The sequence below is a fragment of the Zeus faber genome (genome assembly GCF_960531495.2).
Source record: "Zeus faber genome assembly, chromosome: 2".
In the NCBI taxonomy this organism is placed as follows: domain Eukaryota; kingdom Metazoa; phylum Chordata; class Actinopteri; order Zeiformes; family Zeidae; genus Zeus; species Zeus faber.
This window is the reverse complement of record NC_137189.1, coordinates 13,684,137-13,702,073: the sequence shown is the minus strand read 5'-3', so window position 1 is coordinate 13,702,073 and position 17,937 is coordinate 13,684,137. Positions and strand designations below refer to the sequence as shown.

At 41.0% G+C, this 17,937-nt stretch overlaps 1 protein-coding gene across 1 annotated transcript; it reads right to left on the bottom strand.

Annotated features, from left to right (window-relative positions):
- Nucleotides 1–3,105: 3,105 nt before the first annotated feature.
- On the bottom strand, nt 3,106–17,472 carry LOC307246864 (voltage-gated delayed rectifier potassium channel KCNH5-like; the record flags this gene model as incomplete). The annotated part of the gene is made up of 12 exons (XM_080022897.1): nt 3,106–4,209; nt 5,357–5,553; nt 7,631–7,883; nt 8,393–8,592; nt 12,261–12,690; nt 13,160–13,249; nt 13,438–13,830; nt 14,039–14,154; nt 15,202–15,330; nt 15,493–15,599; nt 16,105–16,228; nt 17,400–17,472. The coding sequence occupies 12 exons, from the start codon at nt 17,470–17,472 to the stop codon at nt 3,106–3,108; spliced, it is 3,216 nt and encodes a 1,071-aa protein (XP_079879023.1).
- Nucleotides 17,473–17,937: the final 465 nt, after the last annotated feature.

Genomic DNA, 17,937 nt, shown 5'->3' with positions numbered 1-17,937 from the left:
CTACATACACACACGCGCACACACACACATACAAAAGGCTGAATTATTATTATCAAGAACAACAGTACTACATACACACACGCACACACACACACATACAAAAGGCTGAATTATTATTATCAAGGACAACAGTACTACATCCACACACACACACACACACACACACAATAGGCTGAATTATTATTATCAAGAACAACAGTACTACAGCTACACACACACACACACAATAGGCTGAATTATTATTATCAAGGACAACAGTACTACATACACACACACACACACACACACACACACACACACACACACACACAATAGGCTGAATTATTATTATCAAGAACAACAGTACTACAGCTACACACACACACACACAATAGGCTGAATTATTATTATCAAGGACAACAGTACTACATCCACACACACACCAATCGCTAAGGCAAGATACCGGCCATACTTGTCTCCAAGTCAAGTCCAAGTACATGTGTCCAGTGATCCACACCTACATCCTTTTAGATTTGTTGTCATTGTACTGCTACATGGGGGTGTCATGATGATGGTGGGGTCATGATGGTGGTGGTGTCATGATGGTGGTTGTGTTGTGATGGTGGTATTGTCATGATGGTGGTGGTGTCATGATGATGGTGGTGATGATGGTGTCATGATGGTGGTGGGGTCATAATGATGATGGTGGTAGTGTCATGATGATCGTGGTGGCCTGATGGTGATGCAACAAAATGATGGAGTTCAACGAATTGCCCAGACAGGATAATAAAACCGATAGCTTTATTATGGTGGCGGAGGCCTACTACCGTACGTGTAGAAGGATCCGAAAAGATACACTTATACATAAACACTTATTTTTCAAAATAATTAGGTAGGTATGTTGTGTTTTTTGTGTGCCGGGTTCTATGAATATATTTCTGACTACTTGAATCCCCTCCCCCAGATCTGGGATCTCTGGTGGACTCGCAGAGGCAATAGGGAACCATGAGGGTTTATTTCGTCATTGTGTGTATGTGTTTTTTTTAACGTTAAATATGTGTGATGCAAGAATTTCGTCTCCCTTGTGGTTCACTATCCCCTACATTTTAAACACATATAAACACACCACGTATGCAGGCACACGTGTATTGACCTTGTCCTTTTCCTGAAGAAGCTCACTGAAATGAACAGATATTATGCTGTAAGAAGATTCAACCTATTGTTGAATCTTTGCATAACTCATAATTTCATGGCTTTTGAATTCTGGCACTCTAAATAATTTAAACAACATATTTGTGCTGCAATACTCCTTGCATAACATCTGCTATATTTTCCTGCTGTTTATGTATGCAATAGAGGAGACAAACCAGTTGTTTGGGAACAGGCATCATTCATTATGATTTCATTGGTGACAAGCTGTCTGGACGCATGCAATGCCACTAAACATTTTAAATAAAATTATTTATCTTACAATGACACATTAACATCCTTATTGTTTTAACAAATACCAGTAGTAAATTACCGGAAAAGGGAAAATCATCAACATAAAAAAACCTTAACTAATATAGGCAGTGCCTTGAAATTTTGCAGCCATACAAAATAAACATTAGGTAGTTGTCCTAACCAGTTGAATACAGTAGCTCAACTCTCATAACCTAATATATGCAATATTAATTCTTAGTATGATGAAGATATTTAGTCTTATAAATAAATAAAAGTAGCATTTAAAAAACATGCAAATACAATATAAATAAATTTTAATTTCAAATGAGCAAAAGTCAAACAAAAGAATAACATTAAAATCAAATCATTTCACCTTTTAATTTGAAGGTAGAAAATAATCCTTTTTTAAAATACTGACATTATGTCTAAAATTGGATAACATGGCTTGTCAACTAAATATATAATTTCTCTTATTCCCAACTCTATTTTGCATGCAGGAAGTTCAAACAAATCAAAGGTTTCTAAACAAATGTGTAGGCTATAGTGACATTGAAAGGTCAAATATATCATTTCAGCCAATCCCAGTCGAGCCATTGCTGACCTTGTTCGGCGCCATGTTGTTTTTCAATTGAATGACAAAGCTTTACGTAAGGGATAACACATTAACAGGTTTAAAATTAATCCAATGATGGAGTGTCGGCTCGATGAGCAGCTCTAAAAGTTAATAGGATCGCCTATACTTTACTTAAACAAAACCCCTTTCAGAAGAGGCCCTCTTTTAAAATGTAAGGCACACAGTGGATTTATTGACCATTAATCTCTTAGTTGCTCTTATCCTTTTGATTGGCATGAGAAGCACCGTGGAGGACAACCGACAAGACCTCTAAGTGCAGATTCTTATCTATCATAAACTTCAATGCGAGGGCACAAAAAACTTCTAAATAATGTACGCCCATACAGTGATGTCAACTCTACGAGGACCATCAATTGCTCCCAAAAAGGTACACACTAACGCTTAACTTACACCAGATGACTTTTAAATAAATTTAGACACGGCAGTCATGCTTTCAACTGTGCGTGATCTTTCCGTCCAACCGTTCCGTTACCGTAAGTCTTTATTCCTGGCTTGTGTAGTGCGTGTGATGCTCAATGGTGTTATTTATAATTGGGTGAGCGCTCTGTGGCTTGCACCTCCCCACGTCACCATGATTGACAGTCTACATTTTTTTGGAACAGGAGGGCAATGACAAAAGATTCTTGAAAAAAAATCCTGCTTGAGTCCTTTACTGTGGCGTGCTTCAAGAATCCCAGTCTTTGCGAAATCATATAGTGGGTGTGCACCTGTACGACTAAAAACTGAGTGACTCGTACCAAATAGTTATTGAACGTGATATAGAGGCTGACTTTAGTGGCCAAACAGTCGTCTGGTGTAAGATCAGCATAAAACAGATATAAGACTATCACACAGTCTCTTACGTTGACAAATGTTTGTTAAAAAATCCCTGGGTTGTTGTTTGAGGTAACAGGGCTAATGTATAACTGCATGCTATCATCTGCATATAATGCGAGCAATTTCTTTGGCAGGCCAGAATCCAGCTGGACATGCAAATCAGTATCTACATTGTCCAAAGCAAATGTGTCTAGAGACAGTTTTTTATCGATTCAACTATTGACTTCTGTAATTCAAAATGGCCCTTCGTCTCTCTCAGGTGAGCCAGGCATCGCCACAGGGAAAAAGTCCTGGCTTTTGATTCTTGTCTTGGATGTTGAAGTTTGTGGCAGCGATAGTCTTCTTTTCATTGACAGCAACCTGAGGATCTCACCCACTTGGGACTCGAGGACCAACAGTCGTCCACTCATTATCTTAATGTCCCCCTTCAGTTCTATCTTAGCTTGATGGAGAGTGGCTTGGAGGAGAGACTGCTCAGTCATTGGCTGTGGAAAAGTGTGCTTGATGGAGGTCTCATGTTCAAAAGGGCTTCTCTCCATCGGGCTCCGCTCTAGTGGGCTCCGCTCCAAGGGGCCTCGTGGATCCCCGGCCTTGTCAATGCGCAGATCACTCTTGGTGATGCCACTGTCGTAGGATTCAGTTTTGTGAAGAGCGCTCATTTCTTCACCTCCTTCCCCCGTTCTGTTACTGTTACCGCCGCCCGCGCTTGCCGTCTCTCCACCTTGTGGATCTGGGGTCTTGCTGTCGGTACCTGATTGTTCTGTAGATTTGGGTCCTTCAGCCCACTCCTCATCTTGCCTCTGCGGTGGCTTTACTTGTTCAGAAGTAAGCGGTGCAGTTGCAACCGTCGTGGCGCCCCTAAACTTCGCCCAGCCTCGACCGCCTCCAGTGCTGGGCCGCATCGGAGTGTGGACCACCTTGCTTTTTGGGTCCTCCACACCAAACCTCGTTCTTAGCTCCACAACATCTTTTGTGCAAATTTGACCCGGCTTCCCAGTTGGGACAAACAGGGCCTGAGAAGGAGTGTTCAAGGACACAGTGGTTATGTCCGTACTTCCATCAGTAGTATCGGAAGTGTTGTTTTGGGTAGTGGAGCTGTTCTGCTTGGACGACTGAGACTTACACAATGTGTAAGGGTTGGATTCTGCTTGATGCGGCTCCATCTGTATGCAGTTATTCTGAGGGTAAGTGTGGATTTCTCCGGTTGTTGGAATGTCCCTTTGCTGTCTGAATTTCTGGAAGAGTTTGCGAACCGGGTGATCTTCAGGGATAGAGAGTGTAACCTCATTCTTCTGACGCTCCTCCTCCTTAACATCAGCAATCTTCCTGAAGATTATCTGCAAGGAGAGAGAGATCAATAATGTTTGTATTTGATTATCAATACAAATTACATGACAGCTTTCTTTGTCATGTGATCACCAAAAATATGGTTATATGGAGTGTTTCACCTTCCCTGATTGGAGAGTCAAATCTCACATCTATCACCAACAATTATCAAGATAAATTGACGAAACTCACTTAATTGGTATTTATTTGAACTGGAGTACTAGTACCTATGAGCAAAGCAGTGAAAACCCACTAATGTGGAGATTACTATGAGCTCTAACTGCTTTTAGAGAAACTTTAGATCAATTACTCAAATAATAATTTGCTCACACTACAACCAGCTGCTTACTGGGCCATGTAATATAATAAGGTAAATGTAATCTCAATGTAAATGCAAAATATAAAAAGGGAAAGCTATTTGAATAGTTGCTTTAAGGACTGATTTAATATTCTATAACTCTATAACTGGTGCCCATGTGGACCTATTTTTGGTAGCTCGTGCAGACATACAATATTCTGTATAGTCAAAAGAAGTTAACAACAACACAGGAAGTAAATAAATCTTGCACTTATTCAAGCAACCTCTACGAACAGCCCCTTAAACTGTCCAAATTAATAATAGAATGTCTGAAGATACCATGAATTTTTAAACATCTACTGTGTACACATACAGTATAAACCAGAAGCAGTAATGTCTTTCTAGTCTATCGACTCATCTACAGTAATAGTCCACACAAAGAGATATCATAATGGGGCTGTGACAAACTAGAATCCGACCACAGGAACTTTGGAAATGAGTACCCTAAAATTATATAATTTTTTTATAGCAAAATTACTTTTATACGTCTGTATGTTTATATCTATGTGAATTCCTCATCTTGAATCCACATAGATCCACTCTTTTGACAATTCTGAAAACAACATACATGATTGATATTGTGTTTTTCCCGTCGTGCAATCCATAAAGTTATTGTGAATATGTACAACTTCTACTAAAAGTTGCTGCTGAAATCACAGTCGTGGCTCAGATCAGTTTTGCCATTGACATTTTGCCTGAAATGTTCAAGTAATGGTGACATGACAAGAGTCTCAATTTTACCACCTACATAATGAACAACATTGAATATGGTGCATAGTTTATGGTTGAGTAATTCTCACCCTTTTGCGTAGATTGCAGCTGAGGATGAGGTTGCGGGAGAAGGAGCTGGCAAAGGCCGTATAAAACTCCAGAACTCTCAACAGGGCTTCTCTCCGGATGACGTGCAGGTCGCAGTAGGTAAGAGCGCGCACATTGGCGCAGGCACGTGCCGGGGTCGCCTCTTTCCAGAAGGCACCCCCAAACACATCCCCTTTACCTGGAGGGTGCCAAAAAATAACCAACTAGTTTTACAACCAATTTTGCCTCCTGTACACTGGTTACCAATTTGATTGAAGTGAATGCAAGGTTTTGTTTTTTGTTTGTTTTTTTCTTTCAGTTCACTGAAACTCAGTTCACAGAAACTCAGCAATACAATACTAATAAATGCCTGATTGCGTGACATATTTTGGTTTGGTTTGTTTCCATTTTAAATGTTCATGTATTGACTTTAATCAAGTTGACTTAAATGTGATTTATTTTTATTGTTTTTAGTCTTCCAACCAAATTGTTGTACCTTATTTGAATTATCTCGTTAACATACTTCTTATAAGTGGGATGGTTAATGTTAAATTGGGATGCAATTAAACCACCAGAATTGGCACAGACGTAGATTTTAAATCATATTATTATTTTCGACGTTTATACAATAACAGTAATTCATCCTGTGCATAGTATAGTATCGCATTGCATTTCTATATTTGTAAATCTTGAGTTTTCTGTTTTGTATCTTTGGTTTCTTGTTTATACCTGACGTTGAGTTTTGATTCTATTTTTTATTTTTATCCTGATTTATTTTTATTCACCTTTTTTTCAGACTGTTACAGCAGTACTATGTGACTTTTGGTATTTGGGATTTGGCGCCCCTACAGTTTCTGAGTGCAATTGCACTTTTACACCACTCGTAAAACTCGGTCTGGTGTCCGAAAATAATTTATTTTACCGAACAAATTTGAACCTCATCGGTCATGTCTCAATAACAGTCCATGTTACAAATGCAAATATAATGTACATCTAGGTCACAGCGGTCAACGCTTCAGCGAGCACGCAGTCCACGGCTCCCCAGGAGCCTCTCTCCCCGCGGCTCCGGGGATCGGCCCCCTGCTAGCGGTGTAGGTACCAGATGTGCTCGGCCTGGCAGATCGGCTCGCACACGGGAGTCAGAGGGTGAAACAAACCCTGTGGCGCAATGAAAGTGATAGCCGGCGCCCACTGGCTGAGGTGTGGGTGCCGGGTGCACCACTGGCCCGTCTCATCCGTGCCATCGGGAAGGTGGAGCGGCTACGTTTTGTATGAGCATTATTACCAGACATTTTGACCGGCAAGTTTATAATTTATTGGGGGTTTTTTTAAATACATTTTACCAGGCAAAAAACGGTAATTACCATCAAGGAAGTGACTTAGTGCTGTAAAGCCTAACGCACTTTTCTCGCGGTTTCGTACCCGAACACAGAAGATACATAGTGCAAGAACAGGTGTTCTGGCGGGGATGGGAATGAAAAAGGTGCCATTCTCCACATTAGAATTCAGTGTACCATCAAAATGATTGTGAAGCTGCTATTTTAAGGTAAAATAGTAACATAGCGTTGCTTAAAGCTTTTAATTTTTTAATGCTTATGGTCTGTACTGGAGTGCACCAAACCTCATCAGAAGAAATTCCTTGTGTACCTGGCGAAATAAAACAGATTCTGATTATATATTATGAAAGGATATAGATATAGAGGTGCCCCAAATTTGGCCTCTGAGGGCTGTGCAAATAGGCACCAAATTGGCTTCAGTGTTGGGGAAAAGGGTTTCTGAGTCTTTATGAAATCAAGTGCGTTGAGGCTGGTTAGATCAGACGTCATCACAGGCACTGGGTTTTTAAATGCTTTCAGGCTGAGAAAAGCACAAAACGAAATAGAAGGGGTGTGGTCACTTCAGGGTGAGAATTCTCCACCTGGCCTTCATGTTTCGTGCTAAGACCCTTGGCTTTCCGTTGACACATTTATTTTTTGTGAGCACTTAAATTGACAGAGATATTGCTGTGTAAAGTCACGGATCGCCAACACTTTGAAGTCCACTTACAGTACATCCTAATATAGTCCCGCACCGTTACTAGCCAACAGTGACTACACTGTCCCCACTATACTTGTGGCATGTGTTGGAATTGGCTGCTGAGAGAGAACGTGATGTAATTTTCCTACCAGGTTGTTTCCAAATGCACCTTAGCACTGGAACAACCTGTTGCAACTCAAATTATAGAGGGCGGAGATCGATCTGTGGTCCGGTCTACGTCACGGCACGTTGTCTCTTACCTAGTATGGCAGTGACCTCATCGTCCTGGATGACCTCTAGTGAACCAGAGACTACAAAGCAAAGGGTGTCAACACTCTCGCCTATGTGGAATATCAGGTCTCCAGGTGCGCAGTGTGTAGTCTGGAACTCCACTGCCAGAGAGCGCAAGCAGCCATCGCTGGCGAGCCGAAACGCCGGATGGTCGTTGAACACTTGTCTATTGAGGTGGACACAGATGTCCGCTCGCATATCTTTGGGACAAATTGAGAGAACCTGAGAGAGTCAATTAAGGAAACGTTAACTGTTGTAATGAGGTCTTATACAACTGAAGAGAAAAAATAAATCTAAATATATAGTATACTGCATGCTTGAGCTCAATCTGACATGAGAAGTAAGAAGTGGGAAGTGAGAGTTATAATGAAGGTACTTGCACTTTCTAACCTTTGAGGCTTGTTATTGTTTGCTGCCACGTTGCCCTGCCCAACCCCTTTTTACAATCTTATTGGAATGATAGCATTCAGATTCCTTTCCTGTGTCAATGACAGACCTCTCAGATTTAAATCTACTTCTGTTGTCAGTTCAACTTTGGACGTTCATGACCGGGTGATAACCTGTACAGTAGGTGTAGCCCTCCTAGAGTGTGTAGTCATATCGTAATCAAAACCCAGAGCTCTGTTTGGATTGTAATAGTCTATTACACTATTTACGTATACCATAGAATTTTCATGTGCAAGGTTTTTATAAAGTCAAGCAATATTCTGCTGTTAAGGATCTATAAGTACCTTGTCTGTGTCAATGCCCTTGGACATGGCCCATGTGGACACGATGAAATCCATCACCCTCTCGCTCAGGCCTTTGGGAACCTGGTAGAGCTTTAGAAAGTCCCTCACGTTGTTGAGCATCTCGTGGTACCGATTCGTGTTGGTGTACATCTGCTGGAAGATGGTGGTGACGTTTCCGAAGATGGTTGCGTACAGTAAGGCTGAAAAGAAGGGTTAACAGAGAGGAAATTCTGTGAAATTCAGCAGATACAGTATAGATGTGAGCGCCTAACTGAGTTTGAGTTGTAATATAATGCATTGCAATAATACAATTTCTGCCTGTACTAAAAAAAATGTTCAGTTTAAAATGTAAACTTCAGTGCTTTATAGAATGTAATTTGTATTCTAAATTAAGACAGGCTGGTATGCAAATTCCAGATAATAGGTCTATATGTGTAGCCATGTTATAATAACTAAAGAAAGAATTACAGAAACATTTAACAATACTACATGAGCATAATGTATACACTGGCACGAAGACGTTACCATTAAGGTCTTTAATTTCACCAAACTCAATGAGTCTGACATCTCAATGGGCTCTAATGGGATTTTGTTGTAGGATAAATTAATTACAGTATTTTGATACCAAATGGAACACATGCCTGGCAATATGGGTGGCTAAATAGCTCTGAATCTGAAAATGTTAAAACATGCACACATATATAGACACGTGCACATGTATACGCCCTCACACAAAGCTACGAGAAGCCCTATCCTAATTTAGCATGAACGTTTCCCTAGCAGGAGCACTCTGATGCAACGCCGCGACGACCCCAATGAGTCAGTTAGTATCGCTTATCCTGACGTTCCATGCACTCAAGGGGAAATAATCGTCTCCCGTCTTTGTACCAGGATCACAAAGGTTAGGGTACATATCTGGCATGATGGGTCATTGTCCATCTACTGCCTTCTAACCCGCGGGCTAACATCTCCCTTTCCTTTTATTGCTTACTCCCAATCGGCCCTCGCACATAATCACTGTGTTTGTGTCGGAGCCTTTAGAGGCCCTAATTGAAGCCGACACTCCAGTGTGAAGGAGTGATCTCCGCGATCCAGGGAAATGCGTGTTTACTTTCAGAAGTATAAACCTTGAAGCGCCCGCTGTCAGTCATGGTATCCCTCATTCTTTCATTCTTTGCATTGCATTACTTTACATCCTGCTTGAAAAAGGGTGGGGGTGGGCCAAAGGTTGGGACAAGAAGGGTGGTTGCATTGGAGGAAGTCAATGTAAGTCATTAATCCCTCAGACTGTGGTATAATGTAACTGCCATTAATAAATAAATACCACCATTAAAAGATGTTTTATTTAACTTAACTAATGTAATTGAACTCTCATCTTGCTATACTGAAAACTTTGAACAATGAACACTGCAATATACATGCAAAACTGCATATATATAATGTATATTTATCCAACAGGTCTAGACTCATGATAGCTCACCATTCAATTTATGAGACACAATAAACCACGAGGATAGAAAAAAGCAAAAGATAAGAAAATATGAATTACAAGTGTACACCATCAGTACAGTTAAATTGGAAATGGATAATGGGATCTATAAGTCTATCCTTGACAGTTTCCAGCATCTGCTTAAACTTCTGGTATTGAAAGAATTCAAATGAAAAGACTTCCTAACAGTTGAACTTGATAACTCTGAGAGGGGAGGTGGTTCTTGCCTGAGAGAGATATGAGGAGGAGGGATATGTATTTTCTCTCCTAGTATCCAAACCTACTTTTTTTCTTTCACTCTCACTCAAATCAGCAAAACAAGTTTTGAAATATATTCCACCAATATGCCTGGAAGTTTATAACCCGATATACTTGTTTAGGGTTCATCCTGCGAAGAGAACTGCAGAATATCCCGTACAATGTTTTCTCCAAACCTGTCTGACATAGGATTGACAAAAGTCTGACTCGTCTCGATCTTTGTCTGAATTTCTGTTAAAGCGTTTGACAAGGTGATCCCGGCTGTCCTTATTAGACTTGTCACACAAACTGTGGGCGCAACGTGGGGAGAGCTGCCGCGGAAAACACTCAGCAGAGCTGTCATTTGTCTCTCCCATATGAACTGGGTACCCCGAGATTCAGGAACAGATTATTCATAAAAAAAGGTCAGTAGTTCAGAAGACACAACTGGCATAGACAATTTAAATTGTCCAGCTATGGACATATAATATTTTATGCAATAAATACATGTGTATATATACAGTACATGTATATGACAAGACAGTTTAATAAAGGACTGTATTCCCTTTCTATTTAAAGATGAGAGAAGAGTTAAATTACACAAACCGCTACTACACCTGAAGTTATTGTCTTCTCTTCCATTCTATTCTAATCGCTAATTAAAATTCTCTTGCTAATATACACCATATACAACACAGTGTTTTGGTAATAATAGTATTGTTAAACATGCATTTCACCAAATGCATGCACATTGTCTAACATTTTAGGAATAAAATGTATAAATAAATGTATACATTATGCGGGAATGCTCCACTCCTGTGTGGACACCAGCCATGTGTTGATATTTGTTCTGATTTGTCCTCGTGCGCGCAGACAGCATCCCGTTACTCTTTCTGATTCTCAGACATATGTTGCTCCAACGGCAGCTGTTACATGGCCTCCAGCGCTGCGGAGCACATTATCTTGTCTAGCATGCGACTAAATGCATCCAGATTGTTTCCCTTTCCTGCAAAGCTCCTACTGGCATTTGACGAACGGACTAATGAGTGAACAAATAAAATGCAAATAAAGCGTCCAAGTGTGCACGGTTCACTTTCGATGGATTGCAGCCGGTCACATACTCATTGTTTTCCAAATGGATTTAAGTTTCACTTTACCATTTACAATAGAATGTTGGAGGTAAAAATTAAGAAATAATTTCACTTGCAAATGAGCTGCTGGCGAGTGAGGAGATCCCTGGAGGAGTTTGAGCCACATTTCAGCCAGCGCAGGGAAGGATAGAGCAGCAGTGTGTGTGTGTGTGTGTGTGTGTGTGTGTGTGTGTGTGTGTGTGTGTGTGTGTGTGTGTGTGTGGTCCATATTAGAGGACTTTTGTCTCTCCCGCTGCGCCACCACTCCATGGCAGGACAAGTAACGATAACTTTAATGCTATCCAACAGCATCGGTCCACACTGCTTCCAAAACGGATATGATTCAGATAGTTTGGGAAGCTGCATTACCGAAATCCATACAGCATATAACTTAAAAAGTATTATGTGCTTTTGGAAATGGGTGGTGATTGTGAAATGAAGCATTAGAACTTTCTCTCAACACCTTCCACTTTGAGACAAAGACAACTGCATCGTAGCAGGAGCCATTGGTGGAAGAAGTATGCTACCTTTAAACTTAAGGAAAAGTACAAATACCCTGACACAAAATGAATCTCGGAAAAGTGAAAGTACCACGATGACACTTCTACTTAAGTAGACGTTTATAAGTTTGTTCTCATAAATGTACTTAAAGTATTGAAAGTAAAAGTACATGTCATGTCCAAAGCCCTGATACAGAGTCTATAATATATGATAAAGTGTTACTATAGCTTTTCTTTCTGCACATTAGTGTTCATGCATATGCTGATTATAATTTACAAAAAAATAGTATAGGTGTTGGCACAGTCATTTTCAAGGATGTGAACCTAGTGAATCCTCTATGATCAGGTAGATAGATCCAGCCCCAGATTCTTTTAAACTAAATGAACAACTGTTTTAGAAATGCAGTTGAGTAACGGAATATACTTAAGTGAGCACAGAAACTTGATAAAGGAACTTAAGTGCTTGCTACTTTCCACCACTGGCAGGGGGATAACTGGAAAGCTTCACTTACAGCCCACCATCATCATGGCCACGGAGAAGATCTTCTCGCCGTCCGTGGTGGGGGCGATGTTGCCGAAGCCGATGGTGGTGAGGCTGGTCATGGTAAAGTAGAGTGAGGAGATGTAGAGCGTGTCCTTGTTGGGCCCGCCCTCCCATTGGCCCGTGCCACTCACGTTGTAGCGGTACGGCGTGCCCATGCTGACGGCCAGTTGATACAGCCAGCTGTCCGTCCTGATGGTGTTGGTGAGCTCGTCGATCACCTCGTAGTCGCCGATGCTGTACCAGATGCAGGCCAGCCAGTGGGCCACCAGGCCGAACACGCACACAAGCAGCAGCAGCACGGCCGCCCCGTACTCCAGGTAGTGGTCCAGCTTCCGGGCCACGCGGCCCAGACGCAGCAGTCGGATCACCTTCAGGGAGCTGAACAGGCTACTCAGACCCTTTGGAAGGAAGGAAAACAAGATGGAGTTTAGAAATAATATCAACTCACTACAGAAACATTGAAGTTGTTATTGCGAGCAGGCAGGAAGTCTACGGATTCCCTGAAGGGCAAAGTGATAAAAAAATAGGGGTTTGGGATTCATGAAATATATATTTTTTTGTATGCCACAGGTATTTTTAATCATTTTAAACAATTAAGGTTCCACAGAGTACCCTTTCTCTGCTCCCAAGAGTTTGAGATAAGCGCACAGTTCCTAAAGCTCTCTATAAGATTCAAAATCGAAGAATATCTTATCTCAAATACTATAATTCTTGATTGTGCTGTTACTGTTTAAACATGATTCATGATTAATACGGTCTTAATATGAATCAATATGATTTCAGATTGATTTCAAATTGAGTTGTCACTGCTGAAAACTGCAGTTTAAGCATGTGAATTAAGCCATTTAACACATTTTGTTTATTTACCGGTAATACTGAGTCCTCTACACGTGTGGTGTTCCTGTGGAAATGCGAGTCTCGTAGGTGACTTGTTGGTGAGGAACCTACAATGTGGTCCTACACAAAGACACAGGAAAATAAATGTAAGTATTACAGCATGTTAATTATATTATTTATTATATTATTATACTTTCTTTCTTTCATTCTACTTTATAAAAGCCATTCTGATTTGAATGTCCGGGCCTTATGGATTGGGCCTTAAAATGGCAACAATCAACTCAGCAAACAAACTCCAGTTGCTTTACCTCCTCTATATGTTCAAAGGCGTTGATGATGTCGTAGGGCAGACAGGACAGCAGGTCGATGACGAACCAGGTCTTCAGGTAGTTCATCCGAATCAGCTTGGCGTCCGAAATGACCTCCCCGGACGGACCGACGAAGGTGGTGTGGAAGTTGAGCACGATGTCGATGAGGAAGATGACGTCCACCACGCTGTCCACCACCAGCCAGGCCAGGTTGTTCTGCTTGGTCTTGAAGGAGACGTTGTAGGGCACCATAATGGCCGTGTAGAAGGTGAGTATGAGGATGACCCAGTCCCACGTGGTCTTGAAGGTGCAGTAGTGGAGGATGATGTGGGGAGGCGTCTTGGGGGCTTCCTGCTTGTACGGCGGGAGGATGTCCGACCCCAGCTGGAGTGCCTTCAGGTGGGAAATAAAGAGAATTTTAATAGCTCTCGGGCAGAATTTTGAAGCTTTGGTGGTCACAGAGCTGCATGTATGTAAGGATTCCTTTCCTTTACATTTCTGTCAATCTGTTTTTTAAGAACTACAATCAAAATTCTAAAATATTCACAGTCCTGGGGTGATAAATATTAGGGTATCAACACAAGCCCAATTTCCTGCTCACCTCGGCCAATCTGGAGTGTTTGTGGCTCGCCTCTGGTTTGCTCAATGGAGTTAGCTGTTGTGCGAGCTGCCGGTTGTTGGTTAGAGCGCGTGTCAACCTGGCAAACTTAGTCCATCCTGCATAGAGACAAAAAAGTTAACTTGTAGTATCACTTAATGCTTTATCTATTACAAAAATTACAGTGGTTGAGAATTGTTGTGCTATTGGTTATAATCGTCTCTATAATCAATAATCTAAGTTCTCTTGATTTTGTACCTTTTATATTTTTTAAAAGTACATTTCAATATTTCACAAAGAGATGTGTTGTCTTTGATAAATATCTTAAATGTTCTCATCTAAGAATTTTGGAACATATTTCACAGAATTAAAAAAGGACCAAAAACCCTAATAATGAATAATACATTTTCACTAGAAACCAGCAGGGACTATTTGTCTTTATAAAAGGCTTCATCGGGTCTTATTTGCTGGTTTTCTTGCCTTTAAAACTTGCTGACTGTGTCAAACTGCAGCAATAGCCGGCAAACCTTTGCGTTAAAAGGAGCCGCCTCTATAATAAATGAGCAGCACTGCATTTTAATATATATATATCTTATGTTACTTTGCAGCTCCCATGTGGCCTGAGCTGGCTTTTTGTTCTGCTTGACGTAAAAAGACCTATGGTTCCCCGGGGATATGGCACCATGCGCTGCAGACCCACTGAGACCTATGTTCACTGAACCACACACACAACACCTGGACTGCTGGATGTTACGTCTCAGGAATAACCAAGCTGCTAAGTCAGAACCGCTCATGTGCTTCTCAAACTTTTGTGATTATTGGGCTTCAGGTCTAGTGGCTGGACACATTTTGATGATTAAATTGAATTGGCTGAGACATTCAGCATCCGCTATTGCTCATCGGGACCATTGGGGTGGAGATTCCCCGTCAGAATTAAGCTTTCCTCCACTTTCGTCCCAGCATCTATACCTCTCCTTGGAAAAAAATTAAGTAAACACAGCACAGTTCCTTCAATGCATCTACACCCAACCCTTTGCCTGTGATATTATTTTATGAGCTGTTATTTATACTTGTATGCTACCACACCACACAAGAAGCCTCCACCTGCGGGAAAATAAAGTTATTAGAATTTTTCAAGCACAAAGGAGTTGATCACCATTACCCACCTCTAGTGGTTTCATCTTCGACAGGTTGCTTAAAAAGTGTGATGTCTCTGAAGGTGCAGAGGAAAAGGACAACCTTATCGTTCTCATTTCGGATTGGAGCAACCTGCATATAAAGCCATATGGGTGTTCCTGAACAGACCAGAAAGGAAAGAAACAATGACACAAACAAATAACAAATCACGTAATTATCAGTAAAGAATACTCGGAAACTAAGCTTCCAGCGATGACTTTAGAAATCTTTAGAAACATCTGAATTACAACAACGATTTCCGACCTGATGCCAGTACTCACTATTCTTTGCATACAGGAGAACTTCAACAAAACTGGACTCGTAGTTATCAAAGGTCTCTCGGATTTTGTCTATTGTCTTCTTATCGGTCAGTTCTCCGTACATGAAGCTGCAGTTGCCAAAAGAAAGAGAGGATTAAGAGGAGGGTGGAGGAAAATACGTCTATGAAAGAAGAGATAATGGAGAGATCTAAGCAATCAGATATTAATAGTATAATATTGAGTCACACCTGGAGCCAGGGTGAACTTATAGGGTGAGCTTATACACAAAGTGTCTGGCCAAATAAGTAATAAGTAAATCGCTTACATTAGAGGAGAGGTAGAGCACTTATGATATACAAATGAAAAGTATTGATACCCAACTGGTGTGATATTCCTACCTCAACAATGTCAACAAAACAATTAATTAATCTTGTTGCATTGTCCATACTGCTCTTACATGAGCAGCAATCCCTGTGTTACTGCTTGATATTTAATGTAAATAGATGGTATAAATGGATTGTAGACATAAATTGAATTGAGCATTATTTACAATAAGCAAATTCATGTGTTTTTATAACGTAGGCGATGGGAGCCTTAAGTCCAATTTTCGACAGTCGATACAGTGCGCCTTACTTGCACGTGCTGCTCCGGTGCATGACTTCAGCTCTGTGGTAGCCGGACATCTTGCAGAATCCATCGTTGCTGTACACCACTGGCCATTCGACTATCTGTGCATTCCCCAATAGGAAACTAGTTTCTGAAACAGAGGGCATGTGCAAAATTATCCAAACCAAACGCCACATCTGAAACCATAAGCGTGCACTGTTTTGATTACTCTTGCCTTGGGAGAATTTCCATCAAGTTGTTTTCCACAGTGGACTGAATTCTAGAAAGCCAGGCTTTCGCATTATCAGTGTAATGACTCAATTGTTTTTCTTTTATTATCGTGCCAATATTTTGTCAGTTGTGCAGTTTTCAAATTCAGTGATGTTTTGCCTGGTCTGACCTCCCCATTTCGCCCCATTTTTCCTCAGTGATTATTCACAGTCACCACAGACAAGCTCAGTTTTCCAGTGTTGTGAACGAATGCAACATATCTGAACTGACACTATCCAAAGCTTACATTGCATTGCTTTGTTGCATCTGTGAGCACTCAGAATAACCTATTAGGATCCATTAAGCAATGACAGTGACAAGCGGCTAAGAAAAAAAATAGATGCTACAAGAAGGACCATGAACGATATTGCTGATGAATGGTTCATGTTCAAGACTTAACAGTGATGAAAGGTCCATGACAGGCTACAACGTGCACAAGCAGAAAACTTTAGAGAGAGAGTTGCAGTCTCTGCAGAGGAGGCTGCAGCCTTGGAATAATGGAGAATTTATTGATATCTAATTTAACTTGGCACCTTTTTTATCCCCTAAACGTTTAGCTTAATCCTGGTCTTCATATAACATACTGTATATAATAATAATATAATAATTGCTCCTACTTGTTCCTCAATTTTCCCGACAGCCCCCTCCCCCCATTTGTATAACCTATAATGTAGTAACATCACCACGGTACCCCCAAAATAGCTGTACAATTCATTTATATCACTCAATATGGTGTATTATCTACTTTTTTCTTTTTGCATCCCCTTCAGCTAAATTTGAGGAAATCCCCAAATCACTAACTCGTCACTAATTACAACTTACAAACGTAAAATATTGGAAATAAAGCGGAGGCATATTATCCTAAAATAGTTCTTTAGGAACATTAAATCATCATTGGACCAATTAGATGAATTGCCTGCGTTGCAAAAATCTGGTCATTGTTTAAAACTAAGTGCTTTATTCCATACTATATACAAATCATCATATCAGCTCGATTAGTATCAGGCAGCAGCGTTATTGAAAGTGCTATTACATCAAAAATCACAACTCACCACTGGACCGCCGGACAATATTTTCCAGAAAGGTGTTCTGGGGAGCCACCAGTCCCCTCTTTCCTCCGTGCATTTTGGTGTATATTTAGGGAAGATCCTGCTGCACTGTGGTGCTGATCCCCCTCTCCCTCTCCTCCCTCTCCTCCCTCTCGGATTGTGTGTGTGTGTGTGTGTGTGTGTGTGTGTGTGTGTGTGTGTGTGTGTGTGTGTGTGTGTGTGTGTGTGTGCGTGCGTGCGTGCGTGCGTGCGTGCGTGCGTGCGTGTGTGTGTGTGTGTGACGAACTGGGACCTGTGCGTGCACTGGCTACACGCATGGCTTGGCCAATTGAAGCCCTGCGGCAGAAATAACGAAAGCGAGCATTCGACAATTGAACTGATATTTGTTCTTTTTTATTCTCCCTGTGTCTTTCTTTAAATTCCTCCTTTATTTGTGTTCGTGCGTGTATGACAGCTTTAACACATTTATAAGGTATTAGAAGCAGAACACATTTTTTAACACAATATTTCACGGAAATCTGGTATTTCCTTTGCAACTGAT